The following is a 22,396-nucleotide window of genomic DNA, read 5'->3' as shown; positions in this document are numbered from 1 at the left end:
CATGTTAGAGTGGAATACACCAAGCCATTTTGAATAGCTGTAGCACTTTCTATATTTTCAGCATTGTGTCCTAAATGAACAAGCAGTGCTTCAAATCTTTAAATCAATCCAACCAGTTGACAGCAAAGACAAAAATGTGTGTGCAGATGAGAGTTGACAGTACATCTTTTTCCAATATGCTACATTTTGCACCTCAACTGTAATCAATATCCAAGGACAAAGTTGATTTGCATCATTCACAAGCAGGACTACACAAGTTCTCTCAAGTCTTGCGAAGCTGTTAGATTGTATGTTTATGACAGTGTCATCAATATGGAAGCTTTTCGTAATGCTATGAAAGTCAAGGTAACATGTATTCAAATACTTTAGATGCCTTTATGCCTGAACATGCATGATCTATTCTTATGTATCTGTACAGTCTAACAAGCACACTAACACAAAGGCTGAACTTGCAGCACATAAAGAGACCCACTGAGAATGACATAGCATGTTACTCTCTAGGCTTCAGGGCTCCAATTAATGATGTCAAAGATGACAAGCCAGAACAAAAAAGATACAAATTGTAAAATATATTTCCAATTATTATTAAACCCCCAATAATCCTTTTTTTGTGTGTGTCCAACAAACCAGCAGAAATTGCAAGAACAAACAACCATACTGTGGTGACCTTGAACAGAATTTACACTGCACCCTTGTATTTGTAAATAATACCAATAATCATTTCGTATTTTCTTTCGATTCTTTATCATTTCCTAAACCTCAGAATTTGGATTCCCTTAGTCTGAGCACTGAGGCTCAATAATATGACATTCACCCAAATACCTGCAAAACATAATTACTATGCACATTGTAGAATCATTACATTCTTACATGCAGTACCCCATGAGATCAAATATATTCTAAAATCAATGCTGTTAAAGTAGTTGTCCTGAAGACAATATCATCTTTAAAGGTGCAATAATAATATGACTCATTTCCTTTTCACAGCAGCCAATTGAACGTAAATGAAGATGAAGGTTATAACATTGATAGTGCTGGCAGTGGCACAGTAACACCTAAAATCTAGGTAATTTCCTTTAGTTGAGTTTACCTATCAAAAGTGAAAAGGTCAGTGTGAAAAGAATCTATCGGTGTGAAAATGGCCATAAAGGCAGTGACTTTCAAAAAGCTAATATTTTCATGTGTTGCTGATTAAAACACAGGATGAGATTAACATGCAATAAATATCATACAATATACAGTAGACGATACTCTATTCTCAATATTTCAGCAAAATGAACAGTGAAGCAATATTATTACAGAAACAAATCGAACCAACATTTCCAATCATAGCAACACTGTGTCAAACACAGACGAGGAAGTAATAAATCCTTTGGGCCTCTATGCCATGACAAGTGATCGGTTTCTATAGCAAATGATGTGTCTGTGAACAAGGAAGGGGCACTTATGACCCAATATATGCCACCTTTAACTATATTAGAAATACTAGAAAAATATGCACATCTCTTAAAAAAGGTGCTGGGTGGGAAATAGCCTAATAGAGAAGAAACCTGCACACTTTGCTCCAAATGAGTAAAAACCTTTGACTACTGTATTTTACCTCAAAACTAATTATCAAACAGATAACCATGAAAAGAGTTGTCTAAATTAAAATGTGTTGCATTTAGCAAAAAGCTGGCTTTCAGCACCAGCTATAACGTTGCTCCTCAAAGAGGCAGCAAAAGCTAGAGTGCAATTCAGCACCAAGGACAGCGACAATACAAAGCAGTGAAGGGAAAAAAGTGTCTCCACTGAAACAAATGATACTCGGCCAACAAAGCATATATTATGATATGTCAGACATTTTTCTAAGCAGATAAATAGCAATCTGTCAGAATGAGAGCTGTGAGCGACTGCTTTATTTTGAGGATGATTCATCAAAGAATGAGGAAAATTATAGTTAAAGAAAAGTTTAATTTCATCTATTAAAAACATCGCTGTCCTCTCATTTTGAGACTACTTGCTCATGTTTTCGTTAACAGTACAATAGATCTCTGACACAATGATTCATAAACATGCTCTGTGTTTTTTGTTCGTCTTATGTTTGTTAATTTCTTATTTTTATTTTGTTGTTTATTGTCTCCTATGTGTTGTTGTAGTGTTATGTTCTGTGTGTTATGTATGTACCTATATGTACTTTGTAAGCATTCTGTAAAGTGCGGAGCTCCTCGAAAACGAGATGGTTCATCTCAAGGGGTAATTCCTAATAAAGAAATTTCAATATATAAAAAAAGCCTCATTACATTACATGTGACATTCACGCAGAAAAAAATCAAAATAAATCCAACCTTGAATTAATATATCAAAGGAGTTTCATTTAAGTTGACAAAAAACAAAAGCTACCAAACACAGCTGTCACTAAGCCACAAAAGCATAAGCAAGAACATGTATCCATAGAGCCATGTATCAAATATGACTAATAGATGTGCCAAAATCACCTATTGTTAAACACTTAAGTCCTATACAGCCAACTATCCCAGAATAGGGATGCTGGTCGGTTCATATGGTTGAAGAGATTTAAGCCATCACATTCTGTGCTAAACATGTACAATGTTACAAAATGACACTAGAGAATATAATGAACCCTGACATTGTTGCCTAATCTAGAATACAAGTAAAAATGGTGGACATTATGCGAGGGCGGGAAATAACAATGGTTGATGGCAAGCCATTCATGAGCCGTGAAAGTTTGGACTACAGCTTCATACCTCAGGAGAACTATCGGAATCTCCAATTGTCTCAGCAAAGTCGGTGGGAGTTTTCCTCAGAGTCTGGTCTGCAGGCAGCGTGTTGTCATTATAGGAACTGACAAATCTAAAATCACTGGTTCTAGAACCCGTTGTCAAGTATGTGTCATAATTGTAGGTGCTGCGTAAAGTTCCTGTGGCATCAACGTCTGCATAATTAGGAGGGAGATAAGCACTGGGGATGGCAACCGCTCCATCAAACAACAGTCTGGGCTTTCTCCTGCGACAAAACCTCACACCCAGGATGACAATAATGAAGGTCAGGAAGAAGGTGGTAACCGAAACCAACGCAATGATGAGATATGAAGTCATTTTCGAATTGTTCTCATCATAAGACATGTCTTTCAGTTCTGGCACTTCAGCCAAATTGTCAGAAACAAGTAAATACAGGGCACAGGTAGCAGAGAGAGACGGCTGTCCATTATCTTTCACAGTCACAATTAGGTTTTGTTTCATACTGTCAGAATCAGAAATGTCTCGCTGTGTTCTGATCTCTCCACTGTGGAGATCAATTGTGAAAAGTCCTGAATCAGTGGATTTAACGATATGATATGATAGCCAGGCATTCTGTCCAGAGTCTGCATCCACTGCAATCACTTTGGATACCAGAGAGCCCCTGTGTGTAGCTTTGGGAACCAGTTCAGTCATGAAGGAGTTACCCTCTGGAGCGGGGTACAGGATCTGAGGAGCGTTGTCATTAACATCCATTATAAAGACAGTGACAGTGACGTTGCTGCTGAGTGGAGGAGAACCGTTGTCTCTGGCCATCACATGGACTTTAAAGCTCCTAAATTGTTCATAGTCAAACGGCCTAACAGCATGAATCACCCCTGTGTCTCCGTTAAGAGAGAGATAAGAGGACACTGGGGCACTGTTCACCTCACCAGGAAAGAGAGAATAAATCACTGTGCCATTTTGTCTCCAGTCCGGGTCTCGAGCACTGATAGAACACAAAGTAGAGCCAGGTTTGTTATTCTCAGTCACATAGGCACTGTAGGACTGTTCCTCAAACACAGGTGGGTTGTCATTGATGTCACCTACTGATAACTGAAAGGTTTTCCAGGAGGACAGAGGTGGAGAGCCCTCATCAGTGGCTGTGATTGTAATGTTGTAATCAGACACTAGCTCTCTGTCCAGCTGTTCCGTTGTTACAAGAGAATAGTAATTTTTTATAGATGGAACAAGCATAAAAGGAACATTTTGGGGAATGGAGCAGCGGACCTGTCTGTTATTCCCTGAGTCTCTATCCTGCACATTTATGATGCCAACCTCTGTACCAGGTGGTACGTTCTCTGGTATGGGGTTAGTTAAAGATTTTTGATATATTACAGGCGCATTATCATTTATATCAGTTATGTCAATCACCAGTGTAGCGTATGTCGCCAGTCCAAGGCTATCTTTGGCGCTAATCTGCATCTCATATGAAGATTCCTTCTCAAAGTCAATATCTCCTGTCACTTTTACCTCTCCTGTTTTAGGGTCTAGAAAAAAGACATCGCTATTCTCATCAGAAACGTGATCAAAGCCATAAATTACTTCTCCATTAATGCCCTCGTCGGCATCATTAGCACTCACTTTAACCACTACAGTATCCTGAGGAGAGTTTTCAGGCAGGCTAGCTTTATAGATGGCCTGGCTAAACACTGGGGCGTTATCATTAGCGTCGAGCACAGTAACATGTATGACTACAGTACCTGATCTTTGAGGAGAACCGCCATCTATAGCGGTTAGCAATAAGGTCGCCTCCTCTTTTTCTTCTCTGTCCAATTCTTTTTCTAAAACCAATTCTGCATATTTTCGCCCACCTCCCTTCGTATTTATATTCAACTTGAAATGTTCATTCCTTTGCAGAATATATCCCTGAACACCATTAACTCCAATGTCTGCATCGTGCGCCTCATCAAGAAGAAAACGAGCGCCTTTGTCAGCTGATTCCTGTATTTCAAATTTCAGTAATTCCTGTTTAAATTGCGGGCTGTTGTCATTAATATCTTGAACAACGATACTGATGCGATGCAGCTCCAATGGATTTTCGAGCACAAGTTCCTGTTTCAGAACACAAGATGCCTTTTTCGCACAAAGCCCCTCTCTGTCAATCCTCTCGGCAACAATCAAGTCCCCAGTATTCATATTAATTCCACAGTACTGAATGTTGACACCTTCCGTCTCAACGCGGGGCTTGCGAGCGAAAAGTGTGCCCAATTCAAGCCCAAGATCCTTGGCTATATTTCCAACCACAGATCCACGTTCCATTTCTTCCGGGATCGAGTAGCTTATGTCTCCACAGGCAGATCGCAGGACAAGAAAAATAAAAGCAACGCCATGCAGCACCAATCTGGTGTCTGTCGTGTCTCCCATTGCTACAACAAGAAAGTCCTTTAAATCTGCAAGCTGCTGAGTTTCTACTTCAAAACGAACAAACACCAGGTTTAACTTCTTCAATGGCAAGTAGCACAATGCTATGCAGGATTTAAGCTTCGAATGCGTCAACACAAAAGGGGAGAGGGTGGATAACTGGAACAATATACCTTCCAGCTGCATTGGTATAGCCTATAGCGACACCATGAGACCCTTTCAGATAGTGCACTGCAAAATCTTGCACGGTACAAGGAAGTATGAGAACGCGTTAAAACCAGTTATTCACCGTTATTCACTCCATACAAAGTACCACCTCATCTACTCTGATGAAACGAAACAGCTTATAAACTATAATAATTAATATGCACTACAAATCAACTTCAGATTATGTCTCTCAGATCAAAGATTCCACTGAATAGTGCAACATTCCTGAAAAACAACTGCCCCATGAATACAGATATGCCTACTTTTTTTCCCCGAGATGATATATACAGTATCATGTACTACACACACACACACACACACACACACACACACACACACACACACACACACACACACACACACACACACACACACACACACACACACACACACACACACACACACACACACACACACACACAGAGCGAGAGAGTTCTGCTAATCAGACAAATTGAAACACCTGTTGGTCCTCAACATGGCCGTTTATATATATATATATATATATATATATATATATATATATATATATACCGGTATATATATATATATATATATATATATATATGCTAAGGTGTTGGCTAAGCCATGACATAAAAGCACCATGTCTAACTTAATTCCTGGCTAAATGTCACACATCATGAAAATACATGTTGTAGTAGTATAATAATAATTAGAATATTTTGTTTTACTGAGGTTTATTTATTCAGCAATTAGTTATCAACATCAGTGACAAAATATTATGTCAAGGTTACTGATTCTCTCACTCATTATAGCAACCCTTCTCAAAAAATAAAAAAGAGGAAAAAACAGCTTTTACAAAAGAAAAGTAGGTCAACCATATGAACCAAAACATACCGTCTTCTACCAATTCATCTAAACTAATAGTGGTCAAATATTATCCCTGAATATTCACACTTCTAAATGATCATCATCAAAAAACAGTAATCCCACCGACATGTGAGTGCAATTCAGCACCAGGGACAGCAACAATACAAAGACAATGAAGGCAAATGTAGCCCTTAAAGACACTACTGTGGAGCCCCAACCACTGCAGTCACTAGAGAAGGTTATAGGGCAATTCAGGGCATAACATTTCGTAAAAAATTATGAAAAGAAAACAGACTGAAAAAAAATTGCACCCATACAATCATAAAGTTACGCAGAAAAAGATGATAGCCTGATGTTGTCTAGTGTAAGTAAATGTAACATGAATGAAAAATAAACACGATGTTGCCTCAGTTAATAACACCTAACAGCTGGGACAAAGAGTCCTACCTCAGGCGAAGAATCTGAATCTCCAAATGCGTCTGCAAAGTCTGTAGGAGTTTTTCTCAGAGTCTGGTCAGCAGGCAATGTGTTGTCATTGTACGAGCTGACAAACTTAAAGTCACTGGTTCTGGAGCCTGTAGTCAGGTATCCATCACAATTGTAAGCGCTGCGTAATGTCCCTGTGCCGTCAACTTCTGCATAATTAGGAGGGAGATAAGCGCTGGGGATGGCAACCGCTCCATCAAACAGCAGTCTGGGCTTTCTCCTGCGACAAAACCTCACACCCAGGATGACAATAATGAAGGTCAGGAAAAATGTGGACACGGACACCAGAGCTATGATCAGATAAGAGGTCAATTTAGAATTGTTCTCATCAATAGACATATCTTTTAGTTCAGGAACTTCTGCCAAGTTATCAGAAATAAGTAAATACAAGGAACAGGTGGCTGTCAGAGAGGGCTGTCCATTATCTTTCACTGCAACAATAAGGTTCTGTTTCATGCTGTCAGTTTCAGAAATGTCCCGCTGTGTCCTGATCTCTCCGCTGTGGAGACCAATAGTGAAAAGTCCCGGATCAGTGGATTTGACAATATGATAGGACAACCAGGCATTCTGTCCAGAGTCTGCATCCACTGCTATCACCTTGGAAACCAGAGAGCGCCCCTGGGCTGCTTTAGGGACCAGTTCAGTCATGAAAGAGTTGCCCTCTGAGTTGGGGTACAGTATCTGAGGAGAGTTGTCATTCACATCCGTTATGAAGACACTGACAGTCACATTGCTACTGAGCGGAGGAGAACCATTGTCTCTGGCCATAATGTGAACTTTAAAACTCCTGAACTGTTCATAATCAAATGACCTCACAGCGTGGATCACCCCTGTGTCTCCATTAACGGATAGATAGGAAGACATAGGGGCACCATTCACCTCACCAGGTAAGAGAGAATAAACCACTGTTCCATTTTGTCTCCAGTCTGGGTCTATGGCAGTAACGGAACATAAAGTGGAACCAGGTTTGTTATTTTCAGTTATGTAGGTGCTGTAGGACTGTTCCTTAAACACAGGTGGGTTGTCGTTCACATCACCCACTGATAACTGGATAGTCTTAGAGGAGGACAGAGGTGGAGAGCCCTCATCAGTGGCAGTGATTGTAATGTTGTAATCTGACACTAGTTCACGGTCAAGCTCTCCAGTAGTGAGTAGAGAATAATAATTTTTGATTGAAGGAACAAGCTTAAAAGGAAGGTTTTGTTGAATGGAGCATCGAACCTGTTTATTATTATCTGAGTCTCTGTCTTGAACATTGATAATGCCCACCTCTGTACCAGAAGGCACATTCTCTGGTATGGAACTGGTAAGGGATTTTAAAAGGATCATAGGTGGGTTGTCGTTTATATCAGTTATATCTAATATTACTGTACAATACGATGTAAGCCAGGGCCGGATCTAGCCTCTAGTAGTAGGTGGGGCAGCAAGAAATGATAGGGGGGCACCTCCAGCCCACGCCGTGAGGCGTGGGCGGAAAAAAATGGGGGGATCAAACCCCCTAAAACACCCGAAATGCATAAAAAACAAAGCATTTTGGCACACTTATACCTATAACACGCATTACAAACAACAGGTCTTACACCTATCTCTCTCTGTCTCTATATATTCTAGTAGAGATGGACTGATTGCAAAATTCTTGGCCGGTACCGATCCACCGGTTTTATGAAGGTCTGACCTGCCAAAAACGATTTTCCGATACCGATTTCTTTAGCTATGAACTAGAAAATAGGGTTGCTCCAATACCCTTTTTTCAGGCCAAGTAGGCCTAGAAGACATACTTCAATTTGAGTACCAATAAGCTAGAAGAACACTAATGCCAAATCAATCACAAAAGTACAATATCCAAAATCACAGTCAATATCCAGTCTAATATGATATGGATATAATATTGATGCCAGCTGATCATTCACTGTAAGGCCTAAAGTTAAAAATACATACTACTGTATATATTGTATAATTGCTGTGCCATTGCTTCTGTCTGTGTCACTGTTAGAGCTGCACGATTAAGGCAAAACCGTTATTTTAAATTATTGGTATACATATTGAGATCATTTATTTCAAATATTAATAATATTATTATTGAATAAATATTTTTTAACAAGCAAAACGATTGTCTTAAAAGCTAAAATAAATAAGGTTGCATTCATTGTCTTCAAGGTGAGAAATTTACCTTGTGTCACAGTAGTCTGACTCTAGTCTATTCCTTCCTTTCAAATATTTAAGGGCAAAATATTACCTCATGACCCTGGCTGTTGCTGTTGTTTTGGGTTGTAAAACCTCTGTAAGGGACTTAAAATGTTACATAATTCATTTCTGTTGCTTAATGTACTTTGTGAAACTATCGGAGGATACTATAACGACCTTTAACAGGCTTCACCTGGACATGCATTAATTAATCCAGCGTGTGGACAGACACAAATGACACCACGCAAAGTGAACTGACTTTTTTTTTCCAACAACAGAGAAACGGGAGGTGGTTTTCCTTTGAAACTGGCTAAAATAAAGGGACATTTATAGGATGGCTTTTTCTGTCGCTTGCAACAGCTTTTGCAATGCTGTTGCTTTCTGTTAAATGAAAGTGAAAGTAAACTCCTTCTGCATGGACCGTCTGGACTGGAGGCAGGAAAGCCTTGCGATGTTTTTTTTTTTTTTCCTTCTTCTTTGAGACTACATTGACACAGGATTATGGAATATATCCTTACATTGCAAAGGTAATCAGCATCATCTGTATTCTGTTGTAGGCTGCCACTAAGTAGACTGGCTGCTATTTGCTATGTTTAAATTAGTCCAGAGCATCATGCTGTGCACCGGATTGATATCGATACCGGTTTGATATCATACCGGCCGATTTTTGATTTTTGCATGCCATCATGTTTGGTGGGGCAGACAGGGCATTTAGGGGGGCATTGCCCCCCCTTGCCTATGCCTAGATCCGGCCCCGATGTAAGCCCTGCTGTATCCTTTGCTCTAATTCGCAGTTCATATGATGGCTCATTTTCATAATCGATAGAACCAGTGACCCTTATCTCCCCTGTCTTATGATCAAGTGAGAATAAACCAACAAATTCATCAGTCAGATGATCAAAGTAGTATGTTACATCGCCATTGGGTCCCTCGTCTGCATCAGTAGCACTCACTGTAGCAACTATGGTATCCAGAGGAGAGTTTTCAGGTAGGCTGACTTTATAGACGGCCTGGCTAAACACAGGGGCGTTATCATTAGCATCAAGTACAGTGACGCGTATGACTACAGTACCTGATCTCCGTGGATCGCCCCCATCTAAAGCTGTGAGCAATAACTCTAATTCACGTTCTTGTTCTCTGTCTAATTCTTTTAAAAGAACCAATTCACTACGTTTGCGTCCAGGGCCAGCCATATCTACATTAATGTTGAAATGCTCATTACTTTGTAGAGTGTAGGTTTGCACAGCGTTGGTCCCAATATCAGCATCAAAGGCTTCATTTAAAGGAAATCGGGCCCCTTTGACGGCCGATTCTCTAATTTCAAACGAGATAAAGTCCTCGGTAAACTGTGGCGAGTTATCGTTTATATCTTGAACACGAACACTGATGCTATGCAGTTCCAAAGGATTCTCCAGCACAAGTTCCTCTTTTAGAACACACGACGCCTTCTTGCCACAAAGGCCCTCTCTATCAATCCTGTCGGCAACAATCAAATCCCCAGTGCTCAGATTAATGTCACAATACCGTTTGCCATTCCCCTCGGTATCAATCCGAGCTTTGCGCGAGGACAGTTGATTTGTTGCCAAGCCCAGATCCTTCGCAATATTTCCAATAACAGATCCCCGTTTCATCTCCTCAGGAATAGTGTAGCTCATGTCTCCATATCCGAAATGCAGGTTTAGGAAAAGAAAGGCAACGCCGTAGCAATTCAAGGTTAATCCACGGTTCACCATCTTGTTGTAAGAAGAGGCACCATAAAGATACAACAAAAACTATCCGACAACTGTATTTTGTTCAGCACATAGGCTAATAACCGAATGACTATCGCATGCTCTTCAGCGCACACCACACGGAATAATGCCTTATCCGTTGACGCAAACGTGAGAAAGAGTGACCATCTAACCTACCTTCCTTGGTGCATAGCGACACCATGAGCACCTATTTGATATAACACCATGCTTAATTGTCATTTTATAAAATATTGTATTGTATGGCTTAATAGTGAATGCATATAAGAAATAGACAGTATGTAGGCTATACGGTGTACAGTAGGCCTACTGTAGAAATATGCCGTTGAACCATATTATTTAGTTGTATTTAATTTACCCCATTATGCTTTTTTATGTTTTGCTAAATTGTATTTTCTTCAAGACTAACATCTCTTCAGGGGAATCAAATCTGCCACTCAAGTCTGATCTGCCAAGAATGAGCACAAATCTATATTGAAGAATAATCAAAGCCAATAGGCCTACTGAAGTCCTCCTTTAAACAATGCTACTTTGCATTGTTTAAAGGAGGAATTCACTCATTTTGAATCTTATCTTCATATAATTGTTCGATTCTCATTATAAGATGGCCTAATTTCCGTAGGCCTATACTCTCTGCATATTAGGACTAAGGACAGTTCAGAAAACTGCCAATGAATGAGATCATCATGAGAATTCTAAAATAAGAAAGTACAGCCTTTCTCTTCCTGGAAAGTTAGATACTGAAGGCTATTGTTCTTGCATTAAACATAATAGTTGTTTGAAATGGCCATGCCTGCCTACAAATAATGTCACAGCAGGCATGTTTCTGAAATGCCCACAGCACTCCTCTGAGACACCAGATATAAATGCATGGTTCCAACATAATGTGCATTAGTGAGGACCAAATGATTTGTTGAAAATTAAGTGGAACTTTATTTTATTTTATTTTTTTCCCCCACTTTTTTTTTTATTGTCAACCTGTCCTATTAGAGTTGGGACATTTATTTTAAACTTTGGATTCCCTTGTTTACTCCATGTTTATTATATGCTTGAAGTTAATTGATGAAGATGAATTGATAATGCTTGGAGAAATTATTTACAGAAAACTAACAAGTTAAAAAAGGAGATGAATCAATAGCCTGCCTTTTAATTTTTATAACAATTTCATCAAAATGAGAATCCACTGTGGAGACCAATAAGTAAATTAACACAAGTAGCCCTCTACCTTCTATGAAGTGGCAATGGAAGTAACAATAATACCAAGACACACCCCCATGCAGTCATTCTCTCCATCCAAACAAGATTGCTATCACAATCATCACAGCAACATTTGTCAAAACATGCTTACAGAAACATATAGTTTAGCTAAATTCATTTCAATGAAATTAATAGGTATATTTAATCAAGTACTTTATTTACAGTACAGTGCTGAGGTACTTTTACTTTACTTGAGTATTTCCATGTTTTGATACTTTACTTCTACTCTGCTAAATCACGGGCAAATATTGTACCTTTTACTCCACTAATTTGACAACTACTGATTAGATTATTGATACAACACATACATCTACACTACTCCTCTTCTAACCCGGATTTGAACCTGATTTCACCCGAAGTCAAAGTTTGTGACAGATCTTGTGTCTAGGTGAGCCATGACCTTTGACATGAACTAAATATCTCAAGAGCAGAGAGACAAAATATATACAACCAAATAATTATTTTGTATTAACATACTCTACCATACAGATTGGACAAAGATAATTTGTATTCATGACAAAGTTACATAGTGCTGCTAAACTGATCAATGATGAGGTTATAGGTTAATTTATCCACACAAAGTCATTAAAATCTACCCTACCTTTACTAGCTGCATCAATTTATTGTGGTTCATCAACATTTATCACTAAAAACTAGAAAATGCACACAAGCAACATTGAATAAATCAGAAGGCCATCATCTCCCTCATGCCAGAAAACAACTACAGCAACGACTGTATATTCCCAAAAAGTTGAAATTATAGCTTTTTTTTAAATGAAGATGATATGAATAAATCAGTGACCATTGACTCAGAAAAACACAAAGAATTGGAGGGCAAAAGCATCAAGGACAGGGGAATAAGAGACCTTTCAACAAAACCCTCAGCCACTGCAAGAGCTAAAGAGTGTAATAGGAGTTCAAGGTTTTACATATAGTTTTATGAATTGATCAAAATAAAAAGAATGGAAACATTCTTCACAAAAATATACTACTCTATAGGCATACCATCATCCAGAGAGACAACCTGCTGTTGTCTATTCTAAACAATAAGACAAATGAAAGATGGATATTATCTTTGGGTAAAGATGATAATGCTCGACTCAGTTAATGACACCTAACTGGGACTCTAGGTTCCTACCTCAGGGGAAGAATCAGAATCTCCAAATGCTTCCGCAAAGTCTGTTGGAGTTTTTCTCAGAGTCTGGTCAGCAGGCAGTGTGTTGTCATTGTACGAGCTGACAAACTTAAAGTCACTGGTTCTGGAACCCGTTGTCATGTAGGTGTCATAATTGTAAGCGCTGCGTAAAGTTCCAGTGCCATCAACCTCTGCATAATTAGGAGGGAGATAAGAACTGGGGATGGCAACCGCTCCATCAAAAAGCAGCCTGGGCTTTCTCCTGTGACAAAACCTCACACCCAGGATGACAATAATGAAGGTCAAGAAAAAGGTGGACACGGACACCAGAGCTATGATCAGATAAGAGGTCATTTTAGAATTGTTCTCATCAAAAGACATATCTTTCAGTTCAGGAACTTCCGCCAGGTTATCAGAAATAAGTAAATGCAGGGAACAGGTGGCAGAGAGAGAAGGCTGTCCATTATCTTTCACTGCAACAACTAGGTTCTGTTTCATGCTGTCAGTTTCAGAAATGTCCCGCTGTGTCCTGATCTCTCCGCTATGGAGACCAATAGTGAAAAGTCCTGGGTCGGTGGATTTGACAATATGATAGGACAGCCATGCATTTTGTCCAGAGTCTGCATCCACTGCTATTACCTTGGACACAAGAGAGCTGCCCTGCGCTACTTTGGGGACCACCTCTGTCATGAGAGAGTTGCCCTCCGGGGCAGGGTACAGTATCTGAGGAGAGTTGTCATTCACATCTTTTATGAAGACACTGACAGTCACATTGCTGCTGAGAGGAGGAGAACCGTTGTCTCTGGCTATCACATGGACTTTAAAACTCCTGAACTGTTCATAATCAAATGACCTCAAAGCGTGGATAACTCCTGTGTCTCCGTTGATGGATACATAGGACGACACAGGGGCACCTTTGACCTCACCAGGAAAAAGAGAGTAAATCACTGTTCCATTTTGTCGCCAGTCAGGGTCTAAAGAAGAAACCGAACACAAGGTGGATCCAGGTCTGTTATTTTCAGTCACATAGGCGCTGTATGATTGTTCTTCAAACACAGGTGCGTTGTCATTGATATCACCTACTGATAGGTGAATAATTTTAGAAGATGACAGAGAAGGAGAGCCCATGTCTGTAGCAGTCACTGTAATGTTGTAATCAGACATGAGTTCACGATCCAGTGCACTTATTGTCACAATTGAATAATAATTTTTAATAGAAGGGACAAGCTTAAAAGGAAAGTTCTGCTGAATGGAACAAACTATCTGTTGGTTCTTTTCTGAGTCTCTATCATGCACGTTAATAATGCCCACTTCTGTGCCAGATGGCACATTCTCTGGTATGGGACTAGTTAGAGAATTTAGATATATAACTGGAGCATTGTCATTCATATCAGTAATACTTATGATTACTTTTACATCAGAAGAGAGACCATATCCATCTTTTGCTTCTACAAACATTTCATATTTGGATCCCTCTTCATAATCTATGTCACCTGTTACAATGATTTCTCCTGTTGCCTGATCCAGCGAAAATATCTTTTGTGACCTTTCAGATACTTGGCTAAATTCATATGAAACTATTCCATTGACACCTTCGTCTGCGTCTGTTGCACTCACAGTAATAACTAGAGTTTTTAAAGGTGAGTTCTCAGGCAGACTAGCTTCATAGACGGCCTGACTGAACACCGGGGAGTTATCGTTAGCATCCAATACAGTGACGTGTATGATTACAGTACCTGATCTCTGTGGAGAACCACCATCTAGAGCTGTCAGTAATAACTTAATTTCCTGCTGCTCTTCCCTGTCTAACTCTTTATCTAAAATCAATTCACCATATTTCCTACCGGCACTGGTTGTCTGGGTATTCAAGAGAAAGTTGTCATTACTTTGCAGTGTATAGCTCTGAACGGCATTATTGCCTATATCTGCATCATGGGCGGCATTAATGCGATATCGAGCCCCTTTGGCGGAATTTTCACTAATTTCTAACTTGATGACATCTTTTTGGAAAACGGGTGAATTATCATTAATGTCTTGGATCTGAAGTGATATGCGATGTAATTCTAATGGACTCTCCAAGAGCAACTCGAATTTCAAAAGACAAGAAGGCTTTTCTCCACAAAGCTCCTCTCGATCTATCCTCTCCGCAACAATCAGATCTCCGTTTCGAACATTGAAATCACAATATTTCCTCTCGTTTTCTTTCACGTGTAGACGAGCTTTACGGGCAGATAATCGACCAACTTCAAGTCCGAGGTCCTTGGCTATATTTCCAACAACAGATCCTGGCTTCATCTCCTCCGGGATAGAGTAGCTCAGGTCGCCATGAGCACATTGGAACAAAAAAAGGAAAAAGACAAAGCCCCAGCGTTGCATAAAAAGCCCATTCTTAATCATCTCTGCAGCAGTGGTGTGGCTGGTGCCCACTTTCCAGGATATATAATTAATCAATACGTATTTATCCAACACAAAAACCTATATTTCAGCCGACCACGAGTACGAGTTCTTGTTTGGTTTTGACAGCAGCTTTTGACAACATTCTAGATGTTATGCCTCTGCTACGTGGTCACGTTGGTCGGTAAAGACGTTCCTTAGCTTAGACCATTTCACTCTGTTGGTGTATAGCGACACCGTGAGGACACATCATGCCATAATACATTACAGATCAACGGGTATTATAGTTTATGTAAACTAATCTCAACTATGTCATCTTTTTTTTCTCCAGCTGTTAACTTTAAAAATATCTGTTCACAAATGTTAACAAAGGATTCCTACACCTATACACATTTCATATATAATCTTTATTCATCCCGGAGTGCCAATTATTTCTAAACTAAATGTAAAGCAATTTTCGCAGTAGGCCTACGGCTGCAATATGCCAGTGTGATCCTACAATGTGCAAAGAGGAATTCAGCACCATGGACAGCGACGAAAAGCAGTGGCGTGTTAAGCGCTGGGTTTGTCAAAAGAAATGTGAATATCTATCACAAAACCAAGTTATACATTTGATACAAAGTATTCTCTTCTTTAACAACCTAAAATCTTTGAATCAATCTGTCCAAGTTGTGTGGAGCTGTCAATTTAATTTATGGGTTACATCTGTACTGTAGGACCAACACAGGTGTTTCAATTTGTCTGATTGGCATAGAACTAATGTTCTAAGCCAATCAGAACACCTGTGTTGGTCCTCAACATGGCCGGTGTAGGACTGTATAAATTCAACCCATGAATTTCGAACCCATGAATGTGATCAAATGTTATCTTACAATAAACTGAGCCAAGAGACAGTTTAGGCTTGGATGTAATGTCATTATGACTTCTCCACAAAGACCCCACTCCCTCCCCCAGTCTCTCTCTGTGTGTGTGTGTGTGTGTGTGTGTGTGTGTGTGTGTGTGTGTGTGTGTGTGTGTGTGTGTGTGTGTGTGTGTGTGTGTGTGTGTGCGTGCGTGGGTGCGTGCGTGCGTGTGTGTGTGTGTCTAAAGATGTACTCTTTCCTTACTATATTCTCAATTAAAATACATCTAAATACAATAACCCAGGTCACCATGAGCCTATACACAATGTAGCACAGCAGAAATAAAACAAAGGTTTGAAGAAATAAAATGTATGTCAAACACCCCTCCAACAGTATAGCGGTATATCCACATTATCACAATACAGTTACGTTTCTAGAAAGTACCAAAGTACCAACTACCAAATAATGTAAACGTGTAATCTGTCTAACAACAATGTAGTGCTTTTACACCAGCTTTCTGGGAAAATTGTAGATGCTCTACCACTGAATATTGTTGCATCACTACTCTGGTATAGTATAGGATAGGGGTGGTGCCCACAGTTTTTGACGTGAGATCTACTTTTAAAATGACTAGCTCAACATGATCTATCCATCCAAAATGTTTTTAGCTGAGGGCCTGAGGGGGGCTTTGGAATAGCAGCACTGGTGTTACATTTTAGACAAACACACTTACTGTAAGGGGGAAATAAATGGGAAATACTGGGGGAAATGTCTTCATCCCATTCTGTATGGAAGTGCTAGGTTTTGGGGTTCTTTGTAATGCTACTGACTCTTGAACAAAGTATTGCATTGGAGGTTTGCCTACTTTAGAAGCCATGAAGGGAGCTGACAGGCCCTTCTTGATGTCATATTGACATATTCTTTTTATATTTTAATTATATATTTTTAGAGGCATGTCATGTGGTCTACCTGCACACCCTTGGTGATCTACTGGTAGATCACCTTTTGGGCAGCCCTGGTATAGGAACAGCCTAGTGCACATGACAAATAGCCAACTGATCCACAGACATAATGCAATTCAGGCAATCAAAACCACGTTCGCATACACATTTGCAAATGCATAAAAAGATAGATGATGTAGGATAGATAGATAGATATGGTAAAATACTTCCTATGTTCCATTTTATATAGCCTACTGAAAGAAATGTTGAATTTGTGTTTGTTTTGAGGGTCATACCATTTACAAATGCACCACTGATAGAGAAAAGCAACAGTAATACAAGGTTATGAGGAGGTAAAGACTAGAAAAAACACAAATCGAAAGGGAATGCTTGTAATAATGCCACAATTTATATTCATGCAAAACAAGATTTCCAAATGAAAACAGCTAGGCATGTGTGATAATTTGCTTCTGACACATGACAAATCGCCCTAACTATGAAATAAATGCAACCATTTCCCAAACAAAATAATCTCAGCCATTTCAACACAAACAATATTTCATTTCAACAAGTCAACATGCATAGGAAACCCATGTTCAAGTTGCAAAAGTAACTCAAATTAGGCTCAATTGTTGCCAACTTCACCAATTATTGGTATGTGTAAGCTATTTCAAGAATAATGACAATCTTTTCATTAAAACTATTATGAACTTTAATCTTTTTCCAACTCTAAATGATCTCAAAGGGATCTTTTGTTCATCATATGTGATCAAACCTATAGTGTACATGTATTACTAAAATGTTTCCACACATGAAATGCATCGGTGAGTATACATGTATATGTAGAGAGAGAGAGAGAGAGAGAGAGAGAGAGAGAGAGAGAGAGAGAGAGAGAGATTGAATGAATCTCAAAGACTATGACCTTTAGTTTAAAACACATACATGTAAGCCAATATTGAAGTGAGGTGCGTCAGGTAAAGATGTCCAAGATAAAATAAATTACTATGAAGTTGTAATGTTTCCTTTAAATTGACCTCAACTCAAAATTCTTACCTCTGGTGACCCATCGGAATCCCCAAAAGCCTCAGCAAAATCATTTATAGATTTCCTCATAGTGTCGTCTGCAGGTAGAGTGTTGTCATTATAAGAGTGGACAAACTTGAAGTCACTGGTCCTAGACCCCGTAGTCAAGTAGGCATCATAATTGTAAGTGCTGCGTAAAGTCCCTGTGCCGTCAACATCAGCATAATTTGGAGGGAGATAAGCACTGGGGATGGCAACAGCTCCATCAAACAGCAGCCTGGGCTTTCTCCTGCGACAAAACCTCACACCCAGGATAACAATAATGAAGGTCAAGAAAAAGGTGGACACAGACACCAGTGCAACGATAAGATATGAGGTCAGTTTAGAGTTGTTTTCGTCATAAGACATATCTTTAAGTTCTGGAACTTCTGCCAAATTGTCAGAAAGAAGTAAGTACATGGCACAGGTTGCAGAGAGAGAAGGATGTCCATTGTCTTTCACTGACACAATAAGGTTTTGTTTCATGCTGTCAGATTCAGAAATGTCCCGCTGTGTCCTGATCTCTCCACTGTGCAGACCAATAGTGAAAAGTCCTGGATCATTGGATTTGACAATTTGATAGGACAGCCAGGCATTCTGTCCAGAATCTGCATCTACAGCTATGACCTTGGACACCAGAGAGCCCCCCAGAGCAGATTTGGGAACCAGCTCAGTCATGAAAGAACTGCCTTCCGGGGTGGGGTACAGTATCTGTGGAGAGTTGTCATTCACATCCGTTATGAAGACATTGACAGTAACGTTGCTGCTGAGAGGAGGAGAACCATTGTCTCTGGCCATCACATGGACTTTAAAGCTCCTGAACTGTTCATAATCAAACGACCTCACAGCATGGATCACCCCTGTGTCTCCATTAACAGACAGATAGGAGGACACAGGTGCACCGTTCACATCACCAGAAAATAGAGAGTAGATCACATTACCATTTTGTCTCCAGTCTGGGTCTAAAGCAGAAACAGAACACAAGGTGGATCCAGGTTTGTTATTTTCAGTCACATAAGCGTTGTATGATTGTTCATCAAACACAGGTGGGTTGTCGTTGATGTCACCCACTGATAAGTGAATAGTTTTATAAGATGACAGAGGTGGAGAGCCCTTGTCTGTGGCAGTTATTGTAATGTTGTAGTCAGACACTAGTTCACGGTCCAGTTCACTTGTTGTCACCAATGAATAATAGTTTTTGATGGATGGAATGAGCTTAAAGGGAGCATTTTGCGGAATGGAGCAACTTATCTGTTGGTTCTTTTCTGAGTCTTTGTCATGCACGTTAATAATGCCCACTTCTGTACCCGATGGCACATTCTCTGGTATGGGGCTAGTCAGAGATCTTAGATTTATAACTGGGGCATTGTCATTCATATCAGTAATGCTTATAATTACTTTTGAATCAGAAGAGAATCCATATCCATCTTTTGCCTCTACAAACATTTCATATTTGGATCCCTCTTCATAATCAATGTCACCTGATACAATTATTTCTCCTGTTGCCTGATCCAGCGAAAATATTTTTTGTGACTTTTCAGACCCTTGGCTGAATTCATATGTAACTACTCCATTCACACCTTCGTCTGCGTCTGTTGCACTCACAGTAATAACTGGAGTTTTCAAAGGTGAGTTCTCAGGCAGACTAGCTTCATAGACGGCCTGGCTAAACACTGGGGCGTTATCATTAGCATCCAATACAGTGACGTGTATGATTACAGTACCTGATCTCTGTGGGGAACCACCATCTAGAGCCGTCAGTAATAACTTAATTTCCTGCTGCTCTTCTCGGTCTAACTCTTTATCTAAAATTAATTCACCATATTTCCTACCGGCACTTGTTGTCTGGGTATTCAAGAGAAAGTTATCATTCCGTTGTAGTGTATAGGTCTGAACAGCATTATTTCCTATATCTGCATCATGGGCGGCATTAATGCGATACCGTGCTCCTTTGACAGCCGATTCTCTAATTTCCAACTTGATAAAATCTTTTTGGAAAACGGGTGAATTATCATTAATGTCTTGGATCTGAAGTGATATGCGATGTAATTCCAAAGGACTCTCCAAGAGCAACTCGAATTTCAAAAGACAAGAAGGCTTTTCTCCACAAAGCCCCTCACGGTCTATCCGCTCCGCAACAATCAGATCTCCGCTTCGAAGATTGAGATCACAGTATTTCCTCTCGTTCTCTTCATCAATCCGAGCTTTACGAGCAGCTAATCGACCAACATCAAGTCCGAGGTCCTTGGCTATATTTCCAATAACAGATCCTGACTTCATCTCCTCCGGAATAGAGTAGGTTAGGTCGCCATGACCACATTGGAACAAAAAAAGGAAAAGGACAAAGCCGCAGCATTGAATTAAATGCCCGTTCTTAACCATCTTCGTAACAGCAGTAGTGATGTAATTCAACGTATTTATCATCCAACTAAAAGGTAATATTTCTGCAGACTGCGAGTTCTTGGTTGGCTTTGACAACAGCTTTCGACAACATTCTAGTTTTTATGCCTCAGCTATACGTGGTCACGTCAGTGGGAAGTGAAGATATTACTTTGACTCCGTTGGTGCATAGCGACACCGTGAGGACACATGCCACACAACATATTCAATGGTATATATTGCAATGCAATCTAATAAACTCATCTTGTTTGCCAGGCTTTAACTTTAAGACTTTACATACAATATTGTTAACATAGTACTTGGTCTCGCACCTAAACTTTTGTTTTTAATTTGACCTTTAATTTAATCAGGCAGGTCATTTATTCCTAATCAAAACCGAAAGCAACATTTGCAAAATACCACAGCAATAGGCCCATCTGATCCATAATAATACAGAGTGCAAAGAGGAATTCAGCACCATGGACAGCGACAGTGAGCAGAGGGTGAAAGCAGCCTTTACATTTCAGTTAAAATGGGGGGGGGAAAATAACATATACACACTGTGTGTGTGTGTGTGTGTGTGTGTGTGTGTGTGTGTGTGTGTGTGTGTGTGTGTGTGTGTGTGTGTGTGCGTGCGTGTGCGTGCGTGCGTGCGTGCGTGCGTGCGTGCGAACATTGGACTGGACTGTGATCAAATCTTGAGGCAGATATGCTAGCAGCACCACACCACACCATACAGAGGACTTCCAACGTAAAAAAAAAAAGAAAAAGACAGTAAAAGGTCTTATTTGGGATGTTCCTCTTAGGCAGGGTGTCTTAACTCTACATTTCTAATATATTGACTATACTTGTATAACGGAGGTGATCCGAACGTCCCCACCCGGCTTCGAACCCGGGTCTCCCACATGAAAGTCCAATATCTTAACCATCACTCCAAAAGACATCCCTATGGAACGAGAGCAGATACTAGACTTTTGAGGCTTCAGGCTGGGGCTGCGACTCTCTCCGCCAGACTCACCCCCCTTTGACCTCCTCCTACGGGGAAGCCCGGATCCGGGTCACGGCACCAATGTAACGGAGGTTATCCGAACCTCCCCACCCGGCTTCGTACCCGGGTCTCCCACGTGAAAGTCCAATATTTTAACCATCACTCCAAAGGGACATCCCTATGGAACGAGAGCAGATACTAGACTTTTGAGGCTTCAGGCTGGGGCTGCGACTCTCTCCGCCACACTTGTACTGTTCTCCATTTTTGTCTAATAAAATAATCAATCAATCAATCAATCAATCAATCAATCAATCAATCAATCAATCAAAACACCACACCAGGTGACACTCATGAGTCCTGACAGCTATGAACAGCAACCACAGGCAACAGTTTGCACATGCATGCAGGCTCACTGATACAATATAACAACGACAACAACAACAACAACAACAACAACCCTAGTTTGCACATCATGACCATTCATCTGATCGCCTTCACAGCTGGTGTATTACTGAGGACCAATATTCTGCAGTACAGTGTTGAGTGAGAAGTCAATTAGATGAACAGTTTTCTCTCTGTATATTTTCTCAGATTCAAAGATGAATATCTCAATAGTCTTTGTGATTGTATATCAACACAAAGTTTATGAGCAGATTGTTTAACAACCACAAGTCTGAGGTCCTTGGCTACATCTAAGGAAAGCTTCAGGATATAATAATTCAGGTCGCTGTGAAATAATGCACCAAGGAAAAAGGAAAAGGTACAACTTTGAAGAAACTACCCTTTTCCAACCATATAGTGGTA

General features: G+C 40.0%; 4 protein-coding genes across 4 annotated transcripts in view; all 4 read right to left on the bottom strand.

The window, feature by feature from the left end:
• LOC308302351 (protocadherin gamma-C5-like) overlaps nucleotides 1-22,396 on the bottom strand; it is a gene marked incomplete at both ends in the record, with an annotated part of 340,087 nt that overhangs the window by 164,605 nt on the left and 153,086 nt on the right. The gene's annotated exons all lie outside the window — the stretch shown is intronic.
• LOC308301920 (protocadherin gamma-A11-like) lies at nucleotides 2,742-20,607 on the bottom strand (the record flags this gene model as incomplete). Its single annotated transcript, XM_080746068.1, has 2 exons — nucleotides 2,742-4,832; nucleotides 20,302-20,607. The coding sequence occupies 2 exons, from the start codon at nucleotides 20,605-20,607 to the stop codon at nucleotides 2,742-2,744; spliced, it is 2,397 nt and encodes a 798-aa protein (XP_080602194.1).
• Nucleotides 6,588-10,579, bottom strand: LOC308301922 (protocadherin beta-16-like; the record flags this gene model as incomplete). The annotated part of the gene is made up of 2 exons (XM_080746070.1): nucleotides 6,588-8,043; nucleotides 9,606-10,579. The coding sequence occupies 2 exons, from the start codon at nucleotides 10,577-10,579 to the stop codon at nucleotides 6,588-6,590; spliced, it is 2,430 nt and encodes an 809-aa protein (XP_080602196.1).
• On the bottom strand, nucleotides 12,978-15,383 carry LOC308301921 (protocadherin beta-15-like; the record flags this gene model as incomplete). Its single annotated transcript, XM_080746069.1, has 1 exon — nucleotides 12,978-15,383. The coding sequence occupies one exon, from the start codon at nucleotides 15,381-15,383 to the stop codon at nucleotides 12,978-12,980; it is 2,406 nt and encodes an 801-aa protein (XP_080602195.1).

Source organism: Nannobrachium achirus (assembly GCF_963921795.1).
Source record: "Nannobrachium achirus genome assembly, chromosome: 17".
Lineage (NCBI taxonomy): Eukaryota > Metazoa > Chordata > Actinopteri > Myctophiformes > Myctophidae > Nannobrachium > Nannobrachium achirus.
Note: the sequence above shows the minus strand (reverse complement) of the source record. Positions and strands in the feature narration are given on the sequence as shown.